This window comes from Ipomoea nil, unplaced genomic scaffold, assembly GCF_001879475.1.
Source record: "Ipomoea nil cultivar Tokyo-kokei standard unplaced genomic scaffold, Asagao_1.1 scaffold0706, whole genome shotgun sequence".
In the NCBI taxonomy this organism is placed as follows: domain Eukaryota; kingdom Viridiplantae; phylum Streptophyta; class Magnoliopsida; order Solanales; family Convolvulaceae; genus Ipomoea; species Ipomoea nil.
Window position 1 is genome coordinate 1,576,176 of NW_017617134.1, and position 23,648 is coordinate 1,599,823.

At 35.8% G+C, this 23,648-nt stretch overlaps 2 protein-coding genes across 2 annotated transcripts; one reads left to right on the top strand and one right to left on the bottom strand.

Annotated features, from left to right (window-relative positions):
* Positions 1 to 919: 919 nt before the first annotated feature.
* Positions 920 to 5,889, top strand: LOC109176511 (probable leucine-rich repeat receptor-like protein kinase At5g63930). Its single transcript, XM_019325960.1, has 3 exons — positions 920 to 1,560; positions 1,794 to 4,756; positions 5,159 to 5,889. The coding sequence occupies exons 2-3, from the start codon at positions 1,807 to 1,809 to the stop codon at positions 5,536 to 5,538; spliced, it is 3,330 nt and encodes a 1,109-aa protein (XP_019181505.1). The 5' UTR covers positions 920 to 1,560; positions 1,794 to 1,806; the 3' UTR covers positions 5,539 to 5,889.
* Positions 5,890 to 22,470: 16,581 nt separating this feature from the next.
* On the bottom strand, positions 22,471 to 23,244 carry LOC109176403 (3-dehydrosphinganine reductase TSC10A-like). Its single transcript, XM_019325836.1, has 2 exons — positions 22,705 to 23,244; positions 22,471 to 22,611 (listed from the first exon to the last, which is right to left on the bottom strand). The coding sequence occupies exons 1-2, from the start codon at positions 23,242 to 23,244 to the stop codon at positions 22,471 to 22,473; spliced, it is 681 nt and encodes a 226-aa protein (XP_019181381.1).
* Between the last annotated feature and the right edge of the window lie 404 nt (positions 23,245 to 23,648).

The following is a 23,648-nucleotide window of genomic DNA, read 5'->3' on the forward strand; positions in this document are numbered from 1 at the left end:
TGATTGTTAAAATATTTTTTTAAAATTTGAACAGTTTTGATTGTCTATCATCAAATTGTTTTAATTTGGCTATATTCACGTTGAACGAAAACAACCCAATGAATATCATTGTCATCGAGACGAAGGGACGAAAACAAGTTGGGTGGAAGACTGACTACTTCGTCCAGCTATACTGACACAACTATACTTCTCAATTTATTTGTCCCCACCGAGAGCGAACGCTCAATCCATTCATTTATATATATATATATATATATATATATATATATATATATATATATAGGCGGGTTCAGGTGCAGCAGTGTCTTACGGTGCGGTTATTTCTTACGGTGCGGCAACACTAATAGTTCACCAAATATGCACCATCAACGTTAGGAAATACACCATACAAAACAGAGTAAACAGAGCCCTGCATCACCAAACACACACCATTAGGTGTGAGTAAAAACACCATACACTGTTCGGAAATACATCATTGGGGGTGGTGAGTTATATAGTGTGTTTTTTTTGAGTCTGTGGTGTATTTTGTGATGTTTTATTACATTTTATTGGTGTGTGTTTTTATTACACTGTTGGTGCATATTGTTAACACTGTTGGTGTATTCTGGAATTTGACCGTACCGCCGCACCGTAAGACCCCGCCGCATATGAGCGTTCTTCTATATATATATATATATATATATATATATATATATATATATATATATATATATATATATATGTATGTATATTTTAAATTGTATAAGGGGAAAATTTTTATTTTATCCCCCACCCACCCTAATATTCCGATCAAGAAATATTAATTTATTAGAATGAAAAGAAGAAGAAGAAAAAGGCCAAACTTTTTCCCCGTACCTACAAAGTTGAAAGTTGAATGAGACCTGAACTTTTCACGAGCACCGGAAAACGCCAACCTTTTAGTGAGAGGCAGACAGTGAAAGTGAGAGGAAGAGATTGTGTGAAAGCGAATGAAGAGATTACGGATTTCTCTCTGTACCCATTTCCCATATTGAAGAAAACAAAGAATCGATTCAATCTACTCCATATATATACATACAGAGAAAGAGAGGGAGGTGTAAGCATGCTTTGTCGGCCATTAGAGCTTCAATGAAGAGCTCTCAGCCCGCCTCGCCCGCCCTTGATTTCTCTTAAAGATTTCTTCTTTTCCTTTACTATCATTGCCGTTTGGAAAAAAGGATACGCTACAGGAAGTGTCCTGCTGTTCTTTTGCTTCTTCAAGAAATGCGCACGCAACTTCCATTGAATCAATAAAATATACTCCTTGGTGATAAAGAAAAGGGGAAAGGAAAAAAAAAAAAATCTCTGATTCCTTGCATATTTTGAGATTCCCAATTTTTTTTTCTTTTTTGGCTTCTCCCTTAAACAAAGCCTCAACCTTTTCCCCTTTTCCTCTTCTCAAATCTTGCATGTGAGCAAGATTCCACTTTTCACGCAACATTATTCATGATTTTAATGGTGGTTTTTGCCTTGTCATCATCAAAAGGAGTCACTTGAGCTGAGTCTTGATTGGGTGTTTGCTGTTGTGGGGGTGTCTCAGAGGTATGTTCAAGCTCTGATCTTCAATGGGTTTGGGTGAGTTTCCCAGTATTTCTGGATTCTTGGGGTTGGGGCTCTCTTTTAATGTATCTGTTTTCTGGGTATTTGTATTCAATTTGTTAGACCATAAAGAGATTGATAATTGTACTAGCTTGTAAGTTGTAAGCCCTTTATTAACTTCTGATCCATAAATTATTTGAGTGGTTGGGTAATAGTTGTAGCTGTAATATTGACAGATTATTGGTTCTTATGATGTCTGGGATGTGTAAATCAAGAAATGGCTTTACTTTGGTTTGGATTGGAGTTTTGATGGCTTCTGTATTGCTGGTTTATCACTCAGAAGGGTTGAATTTGGAAGGGATGTACCTCCTGGAGTTGAAGAAGAGCATTCTTGATCCTCATAACAATCTGGCAAATTGGAATCCTAATGATGAAACTCCATGTGGGTGGGTGGGTGTGAATTGCAGTTCTCACTATAATCCTGTAGTGGAGTCTCTTGATCTGCCATCAATGAAGCTTTTGGGGACTTTGAACTCTAGTATTGGTGGCCTTGGCTTTCTAACTCGTCTCGATCTTTCTTTCAATGGATTCACGGGGAGCATCCCCAAGGAAATCGGGAATTGCTCAAGATTGGAAGTCCTTTTGCTGAGGAATAATCATTTTGATGGGGCTATTCCTGCAGAGTTGGGTAATCTGTTTAATCTTGCACGTTTGAATTTGAGCAACAACATGATTTCGGGTCCTATTCCCATCGAGATTGGGAAGCTTTCTTCCCTGCTCGAGTTTGCTGCATTCACAAACAATCTCACCGGCCCTTTGCCTCAGTCTCTTGGTAATCTTGCGAATTTGCAGATATTTCGAGTCGGGCAGAATGCAATTTCTGGAAGCCTGCCCCGAGAGTTAGGTGGCTGTAAGAACCTGCAAACTCTTGGTCTTGCTCAAAACCAACTCGGAGGAAATATCCCGAGAGAGCTTGGAATGCTTACTTGGTTGACTGAAATCGTTCTTTGGAATAACCAATTGTCTGGCTCTATCCCACGGGAAATTGGGAATTGTACAAATCTTGTAACGCTTGCGTTGTACCAGAACAATCTGGTCGGGGAGATTCCGGCTGAATTAGGAAATCTCAAGTCTCTTCAGAACTTGTATCTCTACAGGAATCAGTTGAATGGAACAATCCCAAGGGAGCTCGGGAATCTCTCGTCAGTAGTGCAAATTGATTTCTCCGAGAACTATTTGATAGGAGAAATCCCGAGAGAGCTGAGTCTGATAAAGGGGCTAGAGTTACTATATCTGTTCCAGAACCAACTCACGGGTGTTATCCCAAACGAGTTCAGTAGTTTAAGAAACTTGACCAAGCTCGATCTGTCGATTAATTACCTCACCGGCCCTATTCCATCCGGCTTTCAGTATCTAACTAAAATGGTTCAGTTACAGCTTTTCGACAACTCTTTAAATGGCACCATTCCTCAAGGGTTTGGAATTTATAGCCGACTCTGGGTGCTTGACTTTTCCGACAACAACCTCACCGGAAGAATTCCTCCTCATGTCTGTTACCATTCTAATTTGATCTTGCTGAATCTAGGCTCGAATAAACTTTACGGGAAAATCCCGCCCGGTGTCACCAATTGTGTTTCGTTAGTACAACTTCGTCTCGATGGCAACAGGCTAATCGGGGATTTTCCTTCCGACTTGTGCAAATTGGTAAACCTGTCTGCCGTTGAATTGGGCGAGAATAGTTTCGGTGGTGCAATACCTTCGGAGATCGGGAACTGTCAAAAGTTGCAAAGACTGGATCTTTCTGGCAATTACTTCTCGTCTGAGCTCCCGAGGTCAATAGGAAACCTGACTCAGCTCGTGACTTTCAATATCTCGTCTAATTCGTTCACCGGAAGGATACCGCCCGAAATTCTCAACTCTAAAGCACTACAAAGGCTCGATCTCAGCCACAACAGGTTTGTAGATGCTATACCAGACGAGCTCGGGAATCTTTCACAGCTGGAACTCCTTATGCTTTCGGAAAATAAGTTTTCTGGAAGGATTCCGGCAGCGTTAGGGAATCTTTCTCACTTGACCGAACTTCAGATGGGTGGAAATCTGTTATCCGGGGAAATACCATCGGAGTTAGGCTATTTGACAGGCTTGCAGATTGCAATGAATCTTAGTAACAATAATCTCTCGGGTGTCATCCCACCCGAGCTTGGTAATCTTATATTGCTCGAGTATCTTTTGCTCAATAACAATCACTTGAGTGGTGAGATTCCAAGCACATTTGGGAATCTTTCGAGTCTTATGGGTTGTGATTTCTCATATAACAATCTCAGCGGACCGTTGCCCGATGTTCCATTGTTCAATAATATGAGCCTTAGCAGCTTTGTTGGGAATAGCGGTCTTTGTGGTGGGCCCCTTGGAGGATGCAACGAGTCTAATACTTCCGGTTTGAAGCCCCCTCGTATACGAAGCACGGGTGCTTCTCGAGGGAAGATTGTTACGGTGGTTGCAGCTGTGATTGGCGGGGTTTCTCTCGTTCTAATCGTGGTCATCTTGTATTTTATGAAGCGCCACCCGGTCGACATGGCTGGATCTTCTTCACAGGATAAGGATGTTTCATCCCCGGGATCGGACATCTATTTCCCTCCGAAAGAAGGGTTCACTTTGCAAGATTTAGTCGAGGCCACGAGCAATTTTCACGACAGTTATGTCATAGGAAGAGGGGCTGTTGGGACGGTTTACAAGGCAGTGATGCAGTCTGGGCAAACGATAGCGGTGAAGAAGCTGGCTTCCAACAGAGAAGGCAACAACATCGAGAACAGTTTCCGAGCCGAGATTTTGACCCTCGGGAGGATTAGGCATCGTAACATTGTCAAGTTACATGGGTTTTGCTACCACCAAGGTTCCAATGTGCTTCTTTATGAGTACATGGAGAAGGGTAGCTTGGGCGAATTGCTGCACGGGGCATCGTGTAATTTAGATTGGCCTACCCGCTTCACGATTGCTCTAGGGGCCGCTCAAGGCCTTCTTTATTTACATCATGATTGCAAACCGAGAATCATCCACCGTGATATAAAGTCCAACAATATTCTCCTCGACGACAAGTTTGAAGCCCACGTTGGCGATTTTGGTTTGGCAAAAGTTATCGACATGCCCCAGTCTAAGTCCATGTCTGCCGTTGCTGGATCATATGGCTACATAGCACCCGGTAAGAGCCTTAAAATCTTTCTTTATAATACCATGTTACGAAAGTAAAGAGGGAGTTTCTGAATGTGCTGTCGTATATTGTCTCAAACTGTCATATACAAAAGAGAATACAAAGCCCTATAAATACATTACCTACCTAAATCCCAATGTTGAAAAAATCGCTAGGCGCCTGGGGACCGCCTAGGGCGCCTAGAACGCCTAGGCGGGTGCCTAGAGCGCCTAGGCGGGCGCCTAGGACGCCTAGGAGGCCGACCGCCTAGCGACTAGGCGCGATTTTTGCAACACTGTTAAATCCCTAAGACTGCCTAATCTATAGAGATTCCATATATTAAATATATACTCCATAACAAACTTCATTAACTTGTGTTTGCGTTTTCCTTATCCGCCTTTCTCGTGGCTGCAGAGTATGCGTACACTATGAAGGTTACAGAGAAATGTGATATTTATAGTTACGGTGTTGTCCTACTCGAGTTGATAACAGGAAGAGCTCCCGTGCAGCCACTAGATCAGGGGGGCGATCTCGTCACGTGGGTGAAGCATTATATTCGTGAACATAAGTTCACTCGGGGGATTCTTGATAGCCGATTAGACCTGACAGATGAAACCACGGTTAATCACATGCTTAGTGTTTTGAGAATCGCTATGCATTGCACCAGTATGTCTCCTTTCGACCGCCCATCAATGAGGGAAGTCGTGATACTGCTCATCGAGTCTAATGAGCGGGAAGGTAACTTCATCTCGTCTCCAGTTTATGATCTCCCTCTCAAAGAAGGTACATTGTAAAACAAAAAAGAAAAAAAAGGCGAGACCTTTGATTAACTGTGATCAATTTGGCAGTGCTAGCTAATTTTTCCTTGTATTATTAATAGTTATAGGAAATATAATGTATATTTTTTCTTCTTTACTACATGTATTGTAGCGTGGTTCAGCTGCTTTAATTTGTGGCATCAATACAGTCTAGTTACTTAATATATATGCATTTTTCTGTAGAAAATGATTGTATTCAAAGAGTTGCTTTGAACATATTACATATATAGTTGCTTGAAGCATGTTTCAATTCCATAGATCATCCATTCTATATTGTATAGTAGATATGTTGTGTACACTGCAAATAATTTTGTAAGTCACACTTCTCCTTACAATGTGATACTAGTAAGTATAGTTTTGGGAGAGTTTTATTAGGTCAATTGATATTGGTGGTAATTGTATTAGGTATTATTGGTATTGATCGACCACACAAAAAAGATACGATAATCATACTTTTATCCGCTCCATCACTTTCTTTAAGTATTCAGTCTTGACTTTGTTAGAGAGAACAATTAAGAAAATAAGAATTTTCATAAAAGGAAATGATGTATAGGGTAAGGAAGAATTTTCTTAAAAGGAAATTATGTATGGGTAAGTCCTATTAGCAAATTATACCATGGATCAGGGTCCACTTTGCATTGTGAATCCTGATTCAAAATGACATTCTAGTTAGGAATGACAATGTGCCCGGTCCCCGTTGAAGATCCCCGTCCCCGTAGGGGATGGGGATCGGGACGGGGAAAAATTCCGGGGATCGGAGATGGGGGCGGGGAACATTTTAAATTCCCCGCTGGGGACGGGGATACCCTCCCCGCCCCGCCCCGTCCCCGAAAATTAAAATATATTAAAATATAATATAATCTATATATTATATATTATATTAGGAATTAAGAATTAGATTATTAGTTAATTAGTTATTTAGTTAATTAGTTTTAGTTAATTAGTATTCAACTATTCAAACAATGAAATGAAAGTATGAACAATCAAACTTTAACTCTAAACTCCACAGACAGTAACACCTACAGAGTATTATTGTATTTTTTATTATAAATGACAGTAACACTTACTTTTGAACTTTGGACATTTGGACTATTTTTAGTTTGTATTTGCTATTTCGAATTGGAATTTAAACTTCGTTAGTTCGTATGTTAGTAAAATAGTTGAATGTTAATTTTTGAAGAACTATAGTTTTTAAAATAAGTATATTAGGACTTATGAAATTCAATTTTTTTGTTTTTTGTTTTTAAAAATTGTATTATTTTTAGACATTGACTATGGGTTGACCGGGGATAGGGATTCCCCATCCCCGACAAATTCCCCGTGGGGACGGGGACGGAGAATTTTTTCAATTCCCCGCCGGGGACGGGGAGTATACTCCCCGCCCCCGCCCCGCCCCGTTGCCATCCATAATTCTAATTATGTGTCTATAGTTAATATTTTAGGTGTTTGTAGTTAATAGATGATGTATTTGTAAATAAATTGAATGTACATAATATATTTACAAGTACATGATATGTTACTACATGTACATAATGTGTTAATTGTAGGCAGATAATATGTAGTTAACATATTATATGCGTTCAATTTAATTACATGCACATAATTTATTAATTGAAAGACATATAATATGTAAATTGTAAATACATAATTTTTAGATTAAAATCGACAATACAATGTGAACCTAGTCAATGGTATAACAATTGCCACTCATCTACTTGTAAAATTACATTGTTTACTTGGAAGAAATTGTAATTCCCTATTTCCATAGAATAAAAAATCGTACCCCTTCCCCAAGAATTGTAATTCCAAGCTACATGAGAAGAAAAACTATATTGTATGGACAATCCTACCTCTCCCTCTTTACTTCTTCGGGAAATTATTTAACAAATAATTTTCTGAATTTTTATTTTCCACTTTTACATGGAATTACGAAATAAGAAATATCAAGCCACAAAGAAATCAAGAATGCGAGAACATGACTAACTTAATTAAGTTGGTCAGACAATTAGTTTATTAATCACAAAGTTTAAATTTGACTTTTTACTACTTATTAAAATGTGACTTTTCATTTGAGAGAGTCACAGAGGTGCCATTGAGCTACTAACTACTTGACAGTTCAAGTTTGACTTTTTATGTGAGAGTTGTTTGATTTCAATGAGATTATATTTATTATGACTTAAAACACATTAATAATCAATCGTTATACCGTGCACCACGGCACTGTGGCACACATAGCAATGTGTGCCCCGCCCTCCCAAAACGGCGTTGTTTTGTTAAGTTGTATGGGGAATTGACGCGATGAAATGTATGTGTATTCTGTTATATAATTATGTACATTCTATTATACAATTATGTACATTCGTAACATAGGAATTTTTTTTTTAAGAAGTTAACATCATACACGGGAAACGAAATTTTCAAAAAAAGAGAACAAAACGACGTCGTTTTGAGTCAGGGCACACAATGCATTGTCCGCCGTGGTGCACGCTATAATTTGCCATTCCTGCCAATCCTAATATTTTCCTATCTTCTGCGAATTTAATTTGGTTTCCATCAAAAACAAAATCACTGGCCTCTTGAATTGGACTCAGGCCAGGATTTTGGGCTGTGCAAGCTGGGCTAGCGCACAGGGCCCCAAATTTTAGAGGGGCCCCAAATTTTAGAAGCTCAATATTTTATTTTTACCTAGTTAGTTTAGAAATAAAAATTAAAAGTTTTTAATTAAACTAAAAAGGGTTTATCAAGAAATGGTAGGAACATGTATTTATTGTATTTTAACTTTGAGGTCTAAGGTTCAAAACTTGTGCACACTATTATTATTATTCTATAATATGTCCATTTTTACTTGTGCGTTGCACAGAAAAGATTTGTTATAATCTTAAAATTATAACAACGAATATTATATAGTGCAATTGATGAAATGAGTTGTATCGATTATGTTTTTTATTTTTTATTTTTTTTATTTTTTATGTTATCCTTGCTTGAATTCGAGCAAATAATTACCCAATTATCCGTGCAGTGTGCGTGCGATGCATGAATAATTTTTTTTTTGTTATATATTTAGATAATAAAATTATGGTATTAATTTTATAGATTTTAATTTTGGTAGGGCCTTATTTATTTATCCAAATAGGACCACAAAAATATAAAAACAGGTAGCCACTATCCTCCTTTCTAATCTGTCTAGAGAACCCAATGAATTGAATATTTCATAGACCTTTGGCTTCAATAAGTCAACATCCACCTTAACTCTTGCAAAGCTTGTTCCGTTAGAATAATTATACAATATTATAATTGTAATGATCTAACCTCGTAGCGGAAGCATAGGAATCAAGCAAAACTTCAGCCATAGTTGATACCTTTGTGTATTTGCATTGTGAATAATCGTAGTAGCAATTTCTGCAGAGTAACGTTGTCTCCCACTTAGTCTCCGGACAGTATAGATGGTGTGTTTCAGGTGTTCCAGAGCAGTGGGAGGACCTATACTTATATAGCCTTATATGCCATCAATATAGGCTTTGTTACGGAAACTGTTATTTCCGTTACAACATTAATGTTACCACTAAGTAGCCATAAAGTGCCCTATTTAAACTTGCACCACAATAATATGACTTAATGGAAAATATTGTTTACATTCTCCCACTTGGTGCAAGTATAAACTTAAGGAAATAGAAAACATGAATGTAACCATAGAGATAGTTCCTCTTAGTGGGAGTAGTATTCACTATGACCACAAATGTAACTTTTCCTATAAGCGCTTTATGTGGTAACAAAACTTAATGAATAAATTTTATGTTCATTCTTGATTATAATTAGTTATCAAAACTAATCATTGCCGCAATGGCTAAATTTGGCCTAATAAACTTGCACAACTTCATTTGTACAATATTAGTGGAAAATATTACAATTTTCCATTTTGTGCAAGTATTGGCACAACCTTTGTTGAATATCAAAAAATATGAATCATAGTGGTATGTCCTCTAAATTGAAGTGTGAGTAATACCATCTATGCATCACATGCATTTTGATTAGGGCTGTCAAAGTGGGTCAAAATCCGCGGGCTGGCCCGCACCCGCCCCACAGTGGGGCGGGTTAGGGCCACCAAAAAATAGGCCCATGAAAACGCGGGCCTAACGGGCTTAGCCCGCAGAGGGCCATAGCCCGCGCGGGTTGCGGGCCTACCTACGGGCCAAGCCCTTTAAAAAAAATATCTGTATATATTATATTATATAATATATAAATTATAAAATATAATATAACAGTAAAGAAACTGCTTAAGACTAAAGAAAAGAGGTAAAACCTAAATTTCTAATCCTAATCCTAATTGACTACTGTTTACTGTCTCTCTCTATATATAATATAATATAATTGTTTAAGACTAAAGAAAAAAATCTCTAATCCACTAGGCAACTTTTATTTTTGTTTTTATTTTGTCTTAAACTTATAAAGTTTATTTATAATTAATGAAATGCATTTTGGCATGCAGGAATATGTTCCGCAGTCCGATGAAATAGTGTCCAAGTTGATCTGGGAGGAGGTTGGGATTGAAGACTAAATTAGGGGCCTCAATATGTTATCCTTTCAGTCACAGAAGAACAAATCCTAGAAGAAGAAGAAGAAAAGATGCTTATTAGACATTTTTTTTTAAAATTTTAACACCAGCCCGCGGGCCAACTCGCGGGGCCCGCAAGCCCGCATGGGGCGGGCTTGGGTTGCATATCTCCTAGCCCGCGGGCCGGCCCGCAAAAATCCGCAAAAAGAAAAGCCCGCGGTGGGGCGGGCCTAATGGGGCGGGCCGACCCGTTTTGACAGCCCTAATTTTGATTCTCAACTCAGTTCTTTATGAATAAACCCTACGTTTACTCTTGGTCCAACCTTATGGATGTTTCTCAAATAAATATGCGCATAACCATAGGAGAAACCATCCAAATTACATAGAGGTGACAACATAAATGTACGTACAATATAGTCACATAATAAGTTCCATGTACCATGTATGATCCCTAAAATTCTTATAAACATGCCTTAAGTAGGGATCTGAAACTATTAGCAAAAATGCTAATATATCGCACGACTAACTCATTATCTTTAATATTATCGCTGACAGTTAAGTTTTCAGAGTTGACACGTCTGTCACTCCTACTCTCATTAATCTTAGCCAAAGATAATAATTGAGTAGTCCATATTCCAACGACTTAGATAACAAATTCATGAGTCTAAGCCCACAAACGGAACTTTAAACATACACCTTATAAATGATCTCCAAAACAAAGGAAGGAAGCCCAACTTTCATGTCATGGAGCAATACCGAGGATTTATTAATGTAACTTTATGAAACAACAAAATTATTGTATCATCATAAAAAAAAAAAAATCCTCAAGATTCATCCATATGAACCAACATCATGAGTCTTTGCATGCTTTATGTCTGTCAACATTGAATCTTGAACCTTTTAAATCTTAATGGCCTAGGATCAATTTGATGAGACGAAAGACTCCAATAAATGCTAAAGAATCTAACTCGTGATAGTTCACCATAAACTTAATGTCATTGTTATAATAAAAACTATTAATGTTGTTACAACATTTTCAGAAATATGTTGCACAACTTGTAGCTAGTTCAACAAATTGAACTATTGATTTTATAATAACAAAGCAATGTGTCTTATCCTTGAAGTGGAGCAATCTTGAAGTGAGACATCTTTAATGATCTTTCCAAATGATCACTCCCACTGATCAAATGGGACATCTTATTGATCTTTTAAATGATCACTCCCACTTATCAAACCATTACTCCCACTAAATAAGTTATTCTTGAGCATAAATGATATACACACTAATGATCCTCAAGTCCAACTAATTTAATAAGGATTATAATTCCCCACCATAGTTGGACATGTTAAATATGTACATGTAACAGACACAATTTCCAACTATTTAAACAAATTAAATTGCTTTAGTTGAAATTCGGCAGATATGTACAATTCCAATATAAGAATCCAAAAGTATATCATGTCTAAATTCAAAAGCTCTATTGTGGTTGGGGGCTGAAAAACCAAGTAAGCCACATATAGTAACAATTTCAAGTTACTAAAGTTTTGGAGGTTAACAAAATACATGTGTTGCCAATGCAACCCATGTGACATAATATAGAATTATAACTGGCCTTAAAGTTATAAATTCTAAATTGGTATGATAAAATTTTATCTTGATCATCAATTTAAACAGGAGAATCCAGTGACATAAAACTTGCCTGTAGGCTAAAGATTTATTCAATTAGACTCAACTGAGACTATGATAATCAAATAGAAGAATCTAGTGACACAAAATTTGCATGTGGGCTAAAGTTTTGTTCAATTAGACTCAACTAAAACTTTATGATAAAATTATTATCAAAGGGGATAGAAGAATCTAGTGACATAAAACTTGCCTGTGGGCTAAAGTTTTATTCAATTAGATCCATCTACAACTTTATGATAAAACTGTCAAACCATGTTCCTTTTCTTAATCCCTGTGGGTAAATTAAGAAATATGATTTAATATTTTATCTTGACTATTTACATTAATATAATAAAATTCATGTGGGTAGATTTTATTATACTTCATGTAATTAGTCACAAAGTGATCAAAATAACTTAATGATTTCAGTTATGAAATTGTATTGATCACTTGATATTTGTACACAAAAGAATATTAATGTACCAAGCTATTAATCCAAATTTCTTCCATACATAATAAATACACATAAAAGAAACTAGACTAATACCACAAAATGTACACATAAAGATACCTTTGAATATGTACATATATCATAACTTTATGATAGAAGACGCCAATTTAAAATCATATGTTAAATAAATGGACTTTCCTATCTGTAATGATAAAACTCACCAAAACTATATTCCGATGCATAATTGCCTGTGGGCTAAATTATGATCATAGTTTGGTGTTTTTACCCTAATTAATTATATAAACATAACAAAATTGTCTGTGGGCTAAATTTTATTATATCATATAATTAATCACAATCAATACGTCTATGACTGTATGTGATCTCACAAAATTTCAATTAATCAAGGATATTGTGGCTACTACTTAATTAATCAAAATTATAAGATCACTAGACAATTTTCTTAATATCTTAGGCATCAACTTTAAAGCCTAAAAACAGTTATGCAACAATATGATAAACAATTCCAAGTGTACTCCCAGGAAAGTTGGTTGGGACATAGTCTCATTAAAAATAACCAATTCCTTAGACAGAGTAATGTTTCAAGGGAACTAGTAGCACATTGGCCCCTTCCCGAGAAACTTTTCACCGGTTCATGTTTTCTCACACTAAAGGCATAATTGACGAGCAATCTTTCCAAATCTTTAATAGTTCACCTATGGAAAGACTTTTAATCTCAGGTGAACATTCTAAACGGTCTAAAGGTGCTTAAACATAACGCACTACCGTTTATTATTCCACACACAAAGTTCACCTTAACAAGGAATCATTATAATTCCTATCTTATGCAATTCCAAAGGCATAATTAAATTCACATAACTAGAAAATATAACTTTATATGCTAGTGAACAATTATATGTGAAATTCAATATGCTCATATCCAAATAAATTGTACACCATATAATAGCAATTTAAAATGAGCTATAAAATTATTATTATTCAAATAACAACATAAATCCAAAACTTGAAGGATTATAAAATTTGAATAATAATAACCATATACTTTTCAATTATTGAAAAGTTTTAACTTGTAGGCCCAATACAAAAATGATTCAATGCATATAGTAAACTTTATGAGAACTAGTTTAAAATTGTAAATTCTAACCATATCAAAACCATATGATATGTTGACATTTACGAATTAAATTCTCACAAAATTGCATAATTTAAACAATAATATTATGCACTTAATTTAATTATATGCATAGAACAAACTCAAAAAATATGAATATAAAATCAAATATTCATACTTAATCAAAGTGGGCATCACAATCCAAAATCAATGATGATAGTAACGGCACAAACATTGATCCATCGGTTTAAAAACCAATAATCGTTATTACTATAATAATTCTAATAATTATTACATTATTACATAACAGTAATAACAGAATAATCAATTTTCTTAATTGTAACCGAACAATCATAATAATAATAATTAATTATTATTAAATGTTACATTATATCATCATTATTACCATAAAAGTTTTGGACAAGCAAATTTAAATGAATTTTAAAATATAATTCTTAACATCATAATAAAAAAACATTATGGCAAGACTGAAATGGAAAATAATATCCAATAGCCATAAACATATGCATTTTTCAAATTGTGATACAAAATCACTAACCATAGTTAAGAATATTATCAAATTATGACAAAATTACAAAATTCCAAAAAAAAAAAACAATTAATAGCCATAATAATCACATGACATATATTATACCAATTAGGTGATTTAAAATGAAAAAGCAATTGTCAAAATCGCAAGCCTTTAAGTGGAAAAAAAAATTAATGTTGTAAGATATAATAGGCATTTTCAATTAAATCGAAACATGCCAATTGTAACAAATTATGGTAATAAAAACAACTCTTATACAACATATCATACGGATTACCAATTTATACTATTATAAAAATTATAATAATAAAACAACAGTAATCCAATTAAAACTTTATTGAAAGGGAAAACAATTAGGCAGCTAAATAGCTATCAATAGTAACCAATGGCAAGCAAATTAGGGAATAAAGCTCCTTATAGCCCTAAAATATTCACGGAAATGAAAGCAAAACTGCAATCAAGAGATTCTGCATACATAATTGCCATTAATATACAAATAATGATAAATTAATACGCCTTTAATGATTCCATTTTCAATTAATTAACAAAAAAAAACAGAAATGGTAGCTTTCCAATAATAAAAAACACGTAATTATACATAATGATTTTGAAAACTAAGCACAGCATTTCACAAGTAAAAGGAAATACTTTAATGGGAAAATGATTACGCATAAAATGGATCTCACCATCTGTGGCTGGAAACTGATCTCCACGTTGCAGAAAAACAACAAAAGCCACCAAAAAAACACCGTACGTCTCTCCCTAAGGCGTCAAAGGCGCAGACCATAATCGGAAAATGCAGAAATAAACTGCTTCTCTACCGCTGATCGAAGAACCAACGAGACGCCATACAAATGACTTGGCTTCCTGATGCCAGTTTTAGCGGCGCCTCCTCATGCATGACGGAGGTCCCTCACGCCACCCAAAGCACAACGCCCTCTGGCGCTCCAAACACGCTGCCTCTAACACCCAACGGTGCCTTCGACGATGATGCTAAACTGGCAATCAAACAAAATGGCGCCGTGAACCAACACCCAATGGTGTTGTATTCCAGAACATAGTCCGCAGCTACTGTATGCCATAACGTACTCAAAATCCAAATCCAGTTGCTATCGCTGAGTCTAAATGCAGCGCTCATGCATGGCACTCAATAGCGTGTCCATTGGCCATCCAACACGCAATGGTTGAAAAGATCGGGCAAGAACAAAACTTCCAAATCCATATTCATTACCATCTTCATCTTTAATCAGCCAAAAGAAAATCTAATTGCAGAAAACTAACCTCTGCGGCGCCGACGGGAGAAGAAAGGAGGAGCGAAGTCGACGGCGACCAACGCAGCCGGACAGGAAGTCGACCAGGGAGAGAGAACGCTGGAAAAGGAGCCAGCCGTAGCACCACCTGTTGCAACCCTCACCAGAGACCCAGCGCCGCCTCCCAAAGCCGCTCCAACAAACCGCGTTTGCCAGCCTCGCCGTTCGCCGGAAGGGTAGCGATCACGACGCTACCGCCGGGAACCCTGCTTCGTCGTCGCCATCGTCCTACGCCGCAACGCCTCATATCCCTTTCGTCTTCTCCCGGAAGATGTGGACGAAGCCTCGGCGTCTCACATGGTGCAGGTTGCCACTATCGCCTCCCCTCAATCGTCACCAGAGAACCCCGGCCGCCATCAATAACATAATTCCGGCGAACGCAAATCCGGTGATTTTCCAGTGAACTCAGGCAGTAGGTAAGTTTCAAACGAAAATTTCGAGAACCAAACCAAATTTAAAACGTTCTTTAATGCAGAAAATAATCTTCAATAGACCAAAACATAATTCTTTTGAAACAAGATATTCAATTATATCATAGCCAAATATATATATCTTGTATGTGTAGAATTAATATGTAAAATATATACAAAAGCTTCATGAATATGAGATTAATGTTGATTTTTCTTCATTCCAACATCCAAATGCATATATTTATTTCATATAGAAATATACAAAATATACACCATGGATAACAAAGTACATATATGCATATATACTTCAATATTGTAAATATTTCACAGCAATAGATCAGATATACACACTTGATACATATTTTCAAGGAAAAAACAGTAAAAACATATACTGCATATATATAATTCAAAATATGTATCTATCAAGTAGTTTCAACAACTAGGCAGAGATTAAAATGAGGCTCTGATACCAAATGTTAGAATAATTATACAATATTATAATTGTAATGATCTAACCTTGTAGCGGAAGCATAGGAATCGAGCAAAACTCCAACCATAGTTGATACCTTTGTGTATTGCATTGTGAATAATCATAGTAGCAATTTCTGCAGAGTAACGTTGTCTCCCACTTGGTCTCCGGACAGTATAGATGGTGTGTTTCAGGTGTTCCAGAGCAGTGGGAGGACCTATACTTATATAGCCTTATATGCCATCAATATAGGCTTTGTAACGGAAACTGTTATTTTCGTTACAACATTAATGCTACCACTAAGTAGCCATAAAGTGTCCTATTTAAACTTGTACCACAATAATATGACTTAATGGAAAATATTGTTTACATGTTCTAGTAAAGTTAATGGTTGCTAAAAACTTCCCTATAGGTTTACATATCTGCCTAAGGGTTGTTTCAGAAAACATATTTGCACTCAGTCTTGGCAGTTTAAGAACTATTATATTAATTGCCATATTTTGGTTTTAGGAGGAGGTTGGGGAGCACATTGATGAGCTAGCATCATCGGTAAGTATTATTTTACTTATCTTATTTACTATTAATAGTCAAACAATTTCTTTTTTCTTCTTATTTTCTACGGAATATAATTTTTTAAATTAATTTTTGACTGCCATTGATTCAGAGCTAGCACCAGTTGAGGTAGTATTATACACTAATTTTTTTTATTTTACTTATGTTATTTACTATTAAATGGTTAAATAATCTATTTTTTCTATAAATTTTTTAATAATTTTTGGTTTTAGGAGGCATCACTTCCCACCAACGACGAGATAGAAACAGTTTATTTTATTTTACTTATGTTATTTACTATTAAATGGTTAAATAATCTATTTTTTTCTATAAAATTTTTAATAATTTTTGGTTTTAGGAGGCATCACTTCCCGCCAACGACGAGATAGAAACGGTTTCTGCTACTTTAACTTCCATTGTAAGTTTTAGTTTTTTTATTTTTTAAAATTTTTAAAATAAATTATTACTTAAGCATTAATTATTATATTTTGATTTTCAGAAGGTTGGAGAGCAATCCAATGTCGCTACTTCTGAGCCACCATTGGTAGAGTCTGTAAGTATTATCCTCTTTTATTTTATTTTATTTCTGTAATTTATTATAAAATAATCAAACAAACTTTTAAAAAAATTACTTGTTTTCTTTAATATTTTTCATAACTGTACTTTTAAAACTTGATTTCTATATTTGATATTATTTTCAATATAATTTCTAGATACATGTTTTCAGCAATCGTTATATCCTACACCACGGCGCACATAGCACTGTGCGCTGCGCGCCTCCCAAAACGACGTCGTTTTGGGGTAGTGTTGGGAGGCGCGGTAGGAAGTTGTTGAGATTATGTGTATTTGTTCACAACGTTATGTGTATTTGTTCACAACTTTATGTGTATTGGTTCATACAGTTATGTGTATTTTTTATACAATTATGTACATTCTTTTTATACAATTATGTACATCCGAATCAGAAAATTTGTGTGTATTATGTTAATAGTTGATGTGTATTATGTTAAAAGTTTATGTTTCTTATGTATTATGTTAGATTATGTGTATTATCTTTTAAAAAGAGTATGTATATTTTGTTATATAATTATGTACATTCATGTATAACATTATGTGCATTCTAGTATAACATTATGTACATTCTTGAACAACGGGTTTTTTTTTTTAAGAAAAAACTACTGCCATTCACTGGGGCGGGAAATTTCAAAAAAAAAAAATAATTAAAACGACGTCGTTTTGCATCTGGGCGCATAGTGCAACGCCGCCATGGTGTAGGATATAAATTGCCTGTTTTCAGGCCCGGATTTTGGGCATTTTATTTTTACTTAGTTAGTTTAGAAATAAAAATAAAATTTTTTTAATTAAACTTAAAAGGTTTTATAAAGAAATGGTAGGAATATGTATTTATTGTATTTTAACTTTGAGGTCTAAGGTTCAAAACTTGTGTACACTATTATTATTATTATTATTCCATGATATGTCTATTTTTACCTGTGTGTTGCACGGAAAAGATTTGTTATAATCTTTAAATTATAACAATGAATATTATATAGTGCAATTGATGAAATGGGTTGAATTGATTATGTTTTTTTTTTATGTTATCCTTGCTTGAATTCGAGCAAATAATTGCCCAATAATCCGTGCAGTGTGCGTGCAATGCACGGATAATTTTTTTTTGTTATATATTTAGATAATAAAATTACGTACGGTATTAGTTTTAAAGATTTTAATTTTAGTAGGGCCTTATTTATTTACCGAACAGGGCCACAAAAATCTAAAAACCGACCCTGATTGGACTAGGTCCAATAAGACTTGAAGAAGTGTCGCTTGGTTGCCAAGCCCCCCGCGACAGTTCCAAGATATGAGACTCATTATTGTAGGCGGGCCTGAGTAACAGATCCCGCCTCTAACACGTTTTTGACACAAATTATGCCGTGCAACCGTGTGTACTATGTATGGTGCACATGGTTGCAAAAATGATGTAGTTTTGACTAAAAACGCGTGTCTCACTTAAAAAAAATCAGGTTCGATTCCTGGCAATAGCATTTTTTGTGCATAATTTGAATTATATATCCACAAATTCATAACTATATATCCACAAATTTATAACTATATATCCACAGTGAATGAATAACACAAAATTCAGAATGAATGAACTAAATATCCACAATGAATGAACAACATAATGCTGTTGAGGGAAATCAAAATTGATTTTTTTTTTTTAAATGGGACGCGTGTTTTTACTTTTTAGTCAAAACGACGCCGTTTTGCAACCGTGTGTACCATAGCATAACTATTGCGTTTTTGAGCCCATCTAAAATCATTTCTTCACACATTTTCTCCGGCAAATTATTGTGTGGACCATGGTCCACACAGTGTTATGTGGACCATAACAAAAAGTACATTTTTAATATACTAAATGTACATTATTTTTGTACTGAATATACATTATAAAATATAATGTATACTCAGTACAAAAATAATGTACATTTTCTAAATACAATATACATTATTTTTGTTCTGAATGTACATTCTTTTTATACTAAATGTACATTATTTTATAGTATACAAAATATGGTCCACACAACTTTATGGTCTACATAATAATGATTGCATTTTCTCGTTCTTGGGTTTCAATAGGCCAGAGAGACATCCAGTCTCTTCCTCTTTTGTAGCAAGGCCCATACAATTATACAAAGTGGTGGACATGAGGAATAACAGAAGGAGCGGTGGATAAAGATAAACCCTCTGTTTCCCCCATTAAAAACTCCTCTTCAGTGGCGAGACTCTCTCACGCAATACCTCATTTTCTGTTACATTCCTTTTCAAGGCGTCTGCTCTCTCAGAATCCACCGTTGTCCTGGAAAACCACCTCACTTTACAATTGGAGTTTGAGAAGTAAATATGTTGCTTTCAAATGTGAAAATGTCTTTTTTTTTTTTTTTTTTTTTTTTTTTTTATATTTAGTTATTTTGGGGATAGGGGGTTCAACTTTAGAAAAAGTTGATGGAATAAAAGATGATAATAATTGCATTCCTTCTTATAGGCTGACATGGAGGAAGCCAAAACTAAAGAAAATGTGAAACTACAGTCTTCTTTGGAAGTGATGGTACAAGAGGTCAAGGTTACTGATCAAGAAAAGGTCAATGACCCTACTGCTCAAAACGAGTTTCCTAAGGTAAGTTTATGTGCTTTTTTTAAAAAAAAATAATTTCATTTATTCCTTGATAGAGATGCTAGGTTGCTAAGCTCCATTGTGCAGAACTGAAAGAGATTTCTTTGGTAAAATATACAGAACAGTTATCAGCTAACAGTTAATTTACCAAACACATCTCTACAATCAGCTAATCTTATCAACTAGTTATACCTTCTAATTAACCCAATCAACTATCAGCTAACAGCCATTTACCAAACAGGCCCATAATATTCTTTGCTGCTATTTCAATATTCCACCTCTCACCACAACTTTTACATTCCCATGCATAATTACGGATACTTCTTATAGGTTGACCAGAAAACCCAGGATGGTGCAGACCTACCAGCTATTTTGCTTAAGCTCCAACAGGTTACCAAGCTACTCTTGAAGAAGGCACATAATAAGCCTGTGGAGAAGAATGCTGACCAGTGACAAACGAGACAGGTGATCAGATGCCTGTTCTACAAGAGGTCAAGTTTGATAATGAAATTGTCAGTTCACTGTCTCGTCCTCTCTTTCTGGTCTAGATTGGCTTGTTCAGTCCTTTGACTATATCAATAATATGCTGGGTTTGATGTACTGATTCTATTGATGGACTTATGCACACACGCGTCTTACTTTTTCTCCGTTTTTCTCTCTTAAATGGGACCCATAAACATTTGACCGCAAATGAAGAAACATATGATAACAACATTTGCGACGCAAAGAGTGCATATCTAGTTTGCTCGCTTCACGATTGCATTTTGCTCCTTGCAAAAATTGGCCACTTGGAATCTTGTCTCCTCACTTTCAGCCATTCTTCTTTGATCTTTGATTTGGATGATCTAATTTTTTTTTGTAATTTGGTAATTAGTTAATTAATTTGGTCCATTATTGTAGTGATTTTGGTATTTGGCTAGTGATGATGGTATCAGATGCATTAATTGTTTTGTTAGTTTTAAAAAAATTCAAGAAAAAAAAAATTAGATTTTCTGCGCACGTGTCTTACGTTTTCTTTGTTTTTCTCTATTTTTCTCTATTTAATGGGACTCGCAAACGTGTACAAACATTTGAACGCAAAGCCACTTTGATTCTCTATTTAATGGGACCCACAAACGTGTACAAACATTTGAACGCAAAGCCACTTTGAAGACTGAAGCGCTCCACCAAGCGCGTGGTAAACACAAGCCTATAAACCATCCTCCACATTAATAAAAAATCCTCTGACAAAAACCCCTAAAAATCCATTCATATGGATACCCTAACAATATATTTGACACTTGTTAAAAAAGTAAATGTTTATATATTAGTGGCATACACATATTCTCTGGGGACCATTTATCTTTTTCTCATTCATTTTTTCCAATTTCATAAATAAATTATGAATTATTAACTATCTTAATAGGTAATTAAGATAGATATGTAATATGTAATATGTAATTGTATTGTTAACTCTCATTTAATACAAATTACATATCTATCTTAATAGGAAACAAAGAATAACCCTTGGGATTGTAAATGGCCAATTATGCTGTGCAACCGTGTGCACCATGCATGGTACACACGGTTACAAAAATGACATTGTTTTGACTAAAAATAAGCGTTTCATATAAAAAAAAATCAGTTTCGATTCCCGGCAATAGCATTATGTTGTACATAATTTGAACTATATATGCATAATGAATGAACTAAATATCCAGAATGAATGAACTAAATATCCAGAATGAATGAACTAAAAATCCAGAATGAATGAACTAAATATCCAGAATGAATGACTAAAAATCTATAATGAATGAACTAAAAATCCAGAATGAATGAACTAAAAATCTAGAATGAATGAACAAAATATCTAGAATGAATGAACTAAAAGTCTAGAATACTAAAAATCCAGAATGAATGAACAAAATATCCAGAATGAATGAACTAAATATCCAGAATGAATGAACTAAAAATTCAGAATAAATGAATTAAATATTCAGAATGAATGAACTATATAGTTCAACTTATGCACAACATAATGCTGTTGACGGGAATCGAAACTGATTTATTTATTTTTTTTTAAAAGTAGGATGCGCGTTTTTAGTCAAAACGACGTCGTTTTTGTGACCGTGCATGGTGCACACGGTTGCACATCATAACGACTCGTTGTAGATTCAACTTTTTGAGAGAAGAAGAAATTAATATTTAGAGGACTAACTAAAGACCTAGAACATAATTATGAAATTGCAAAAGTTGAAGGAATATTTTTATAATTAAATACTAGAAACATGATAATTGTTTGTTAGAAAAATTTATATAATCCAACCTATTGTGAATTAGAGACTAGATTTTAAATGTTTACTCCCTAATGTATAACTTATTGGGTTTTATTATAAAAAAAAAAAAAATTAAATAAGTAGGCGCTTATTGTGCATGTATTGTTTAATATTTAAATATTTTTTAATCTGACTTCTTAAATTAAATAGGGTGAATCAACGATTTGGTCCCTCACTTATTCGCGACTTGTCAATGTTGCCCCTGAATCACGTATTCATCGATTTAGTCCCAGAAAATAATTGTTTTTCATCAAATCAGTCCCTATGGCCGTATTCCGTCAAGTCTCAGGCGAGAGCTCCGATTTGCCCTGGGCATTTTGGTCTTTTCATGTATTCTTCTTCTTCATTAACTCTGACCAATGGAGCTCCCGGCGAGGCAGCAAATCGGCAATGGAGTTTTCCGGCGAGGCAATTTGGATTATGTTTTTTTGAATGCTCCACGGGGTCACTTTGTTCCCCGTCCATTCCTAATATATCCATCACGTACACCCTTTAGTAATTGTTAAGGAGTACAATTTTTTTCTGTCACCCATCAAAAAGAGAGAAGATCGGAAATATACCTGGCCGGCCTGAGACGAAATGATGGCAATTGATCCAGGTCCACGGTTCGCTGGCCGGCTGATCATTCCCGGCAACGCCGCTTTGATGAGATGAAAAGTCCCTGTCAAGTTCACGTCAATCATCATCTTCACCTCCTCGATCTCCTGATTCTCCAGCTCCTTCGGTGCATACACTCCGTGATTGCAAACCAGAACGTCGATAGGCCCAGCCTCCTCCACGGCCCTCTTCACGGCGTTGTAGTCTCTGACGTCGGCGCTGAACGCCGCGACGCCGCAGCCGGTGGCGCGCAGTATCGCGTGCTTGGCGTCCTCGAGCTTCCCGGCATTCCGAGCTAGTATGGAGACCTTGGCGCCTTCTGCGGCGGCTTGGAGAGCTAGAGCCAGGCCAATGCCACTGGAGCCTCCGGTGATGAAGACGTGGCGGTTGCTGATGGAGACTTTCACGGGACGCGGCCGGACGATGAGGTAGAGGAAGAGGAGAAGGGAGAGAGGGAGAAGGAGAAGAAGAAGAGGGAGGAGAACGAGAGAAGAGTTCGCCATTGATGGAAAGCTTGAGAATGGAGGTTTATTTTCAAGTTGATGACTTCTTCGTACTTTGCAATATTTTCAAGTTGATCCCTCCCGGCAAGGCAGCAAACCGGCAATGGAGTTTTCCGGCGACCTTGGCTTTTGGGTAAGCTGCTGTGCGACGATGGAATGAAGAAGAAGGCGTGAAAAGACCAAAATGCCCAGGGCAAATCGGAGCTCTCGCCTGAGACTTGACGAAATACGGCCATAGGAACTAATTTGACGAAAAACAATTATTTTTGGGGACTAAATCGATGAATACGTGATTCAGGGACAACATTGACCAGTCGCGAATAAGTGAGGGACCAAATCGTTGATTCACCCAATTAAATATCATTTTCCTTCCATTTATAATAGGTGGACACGGTTTCCATAGC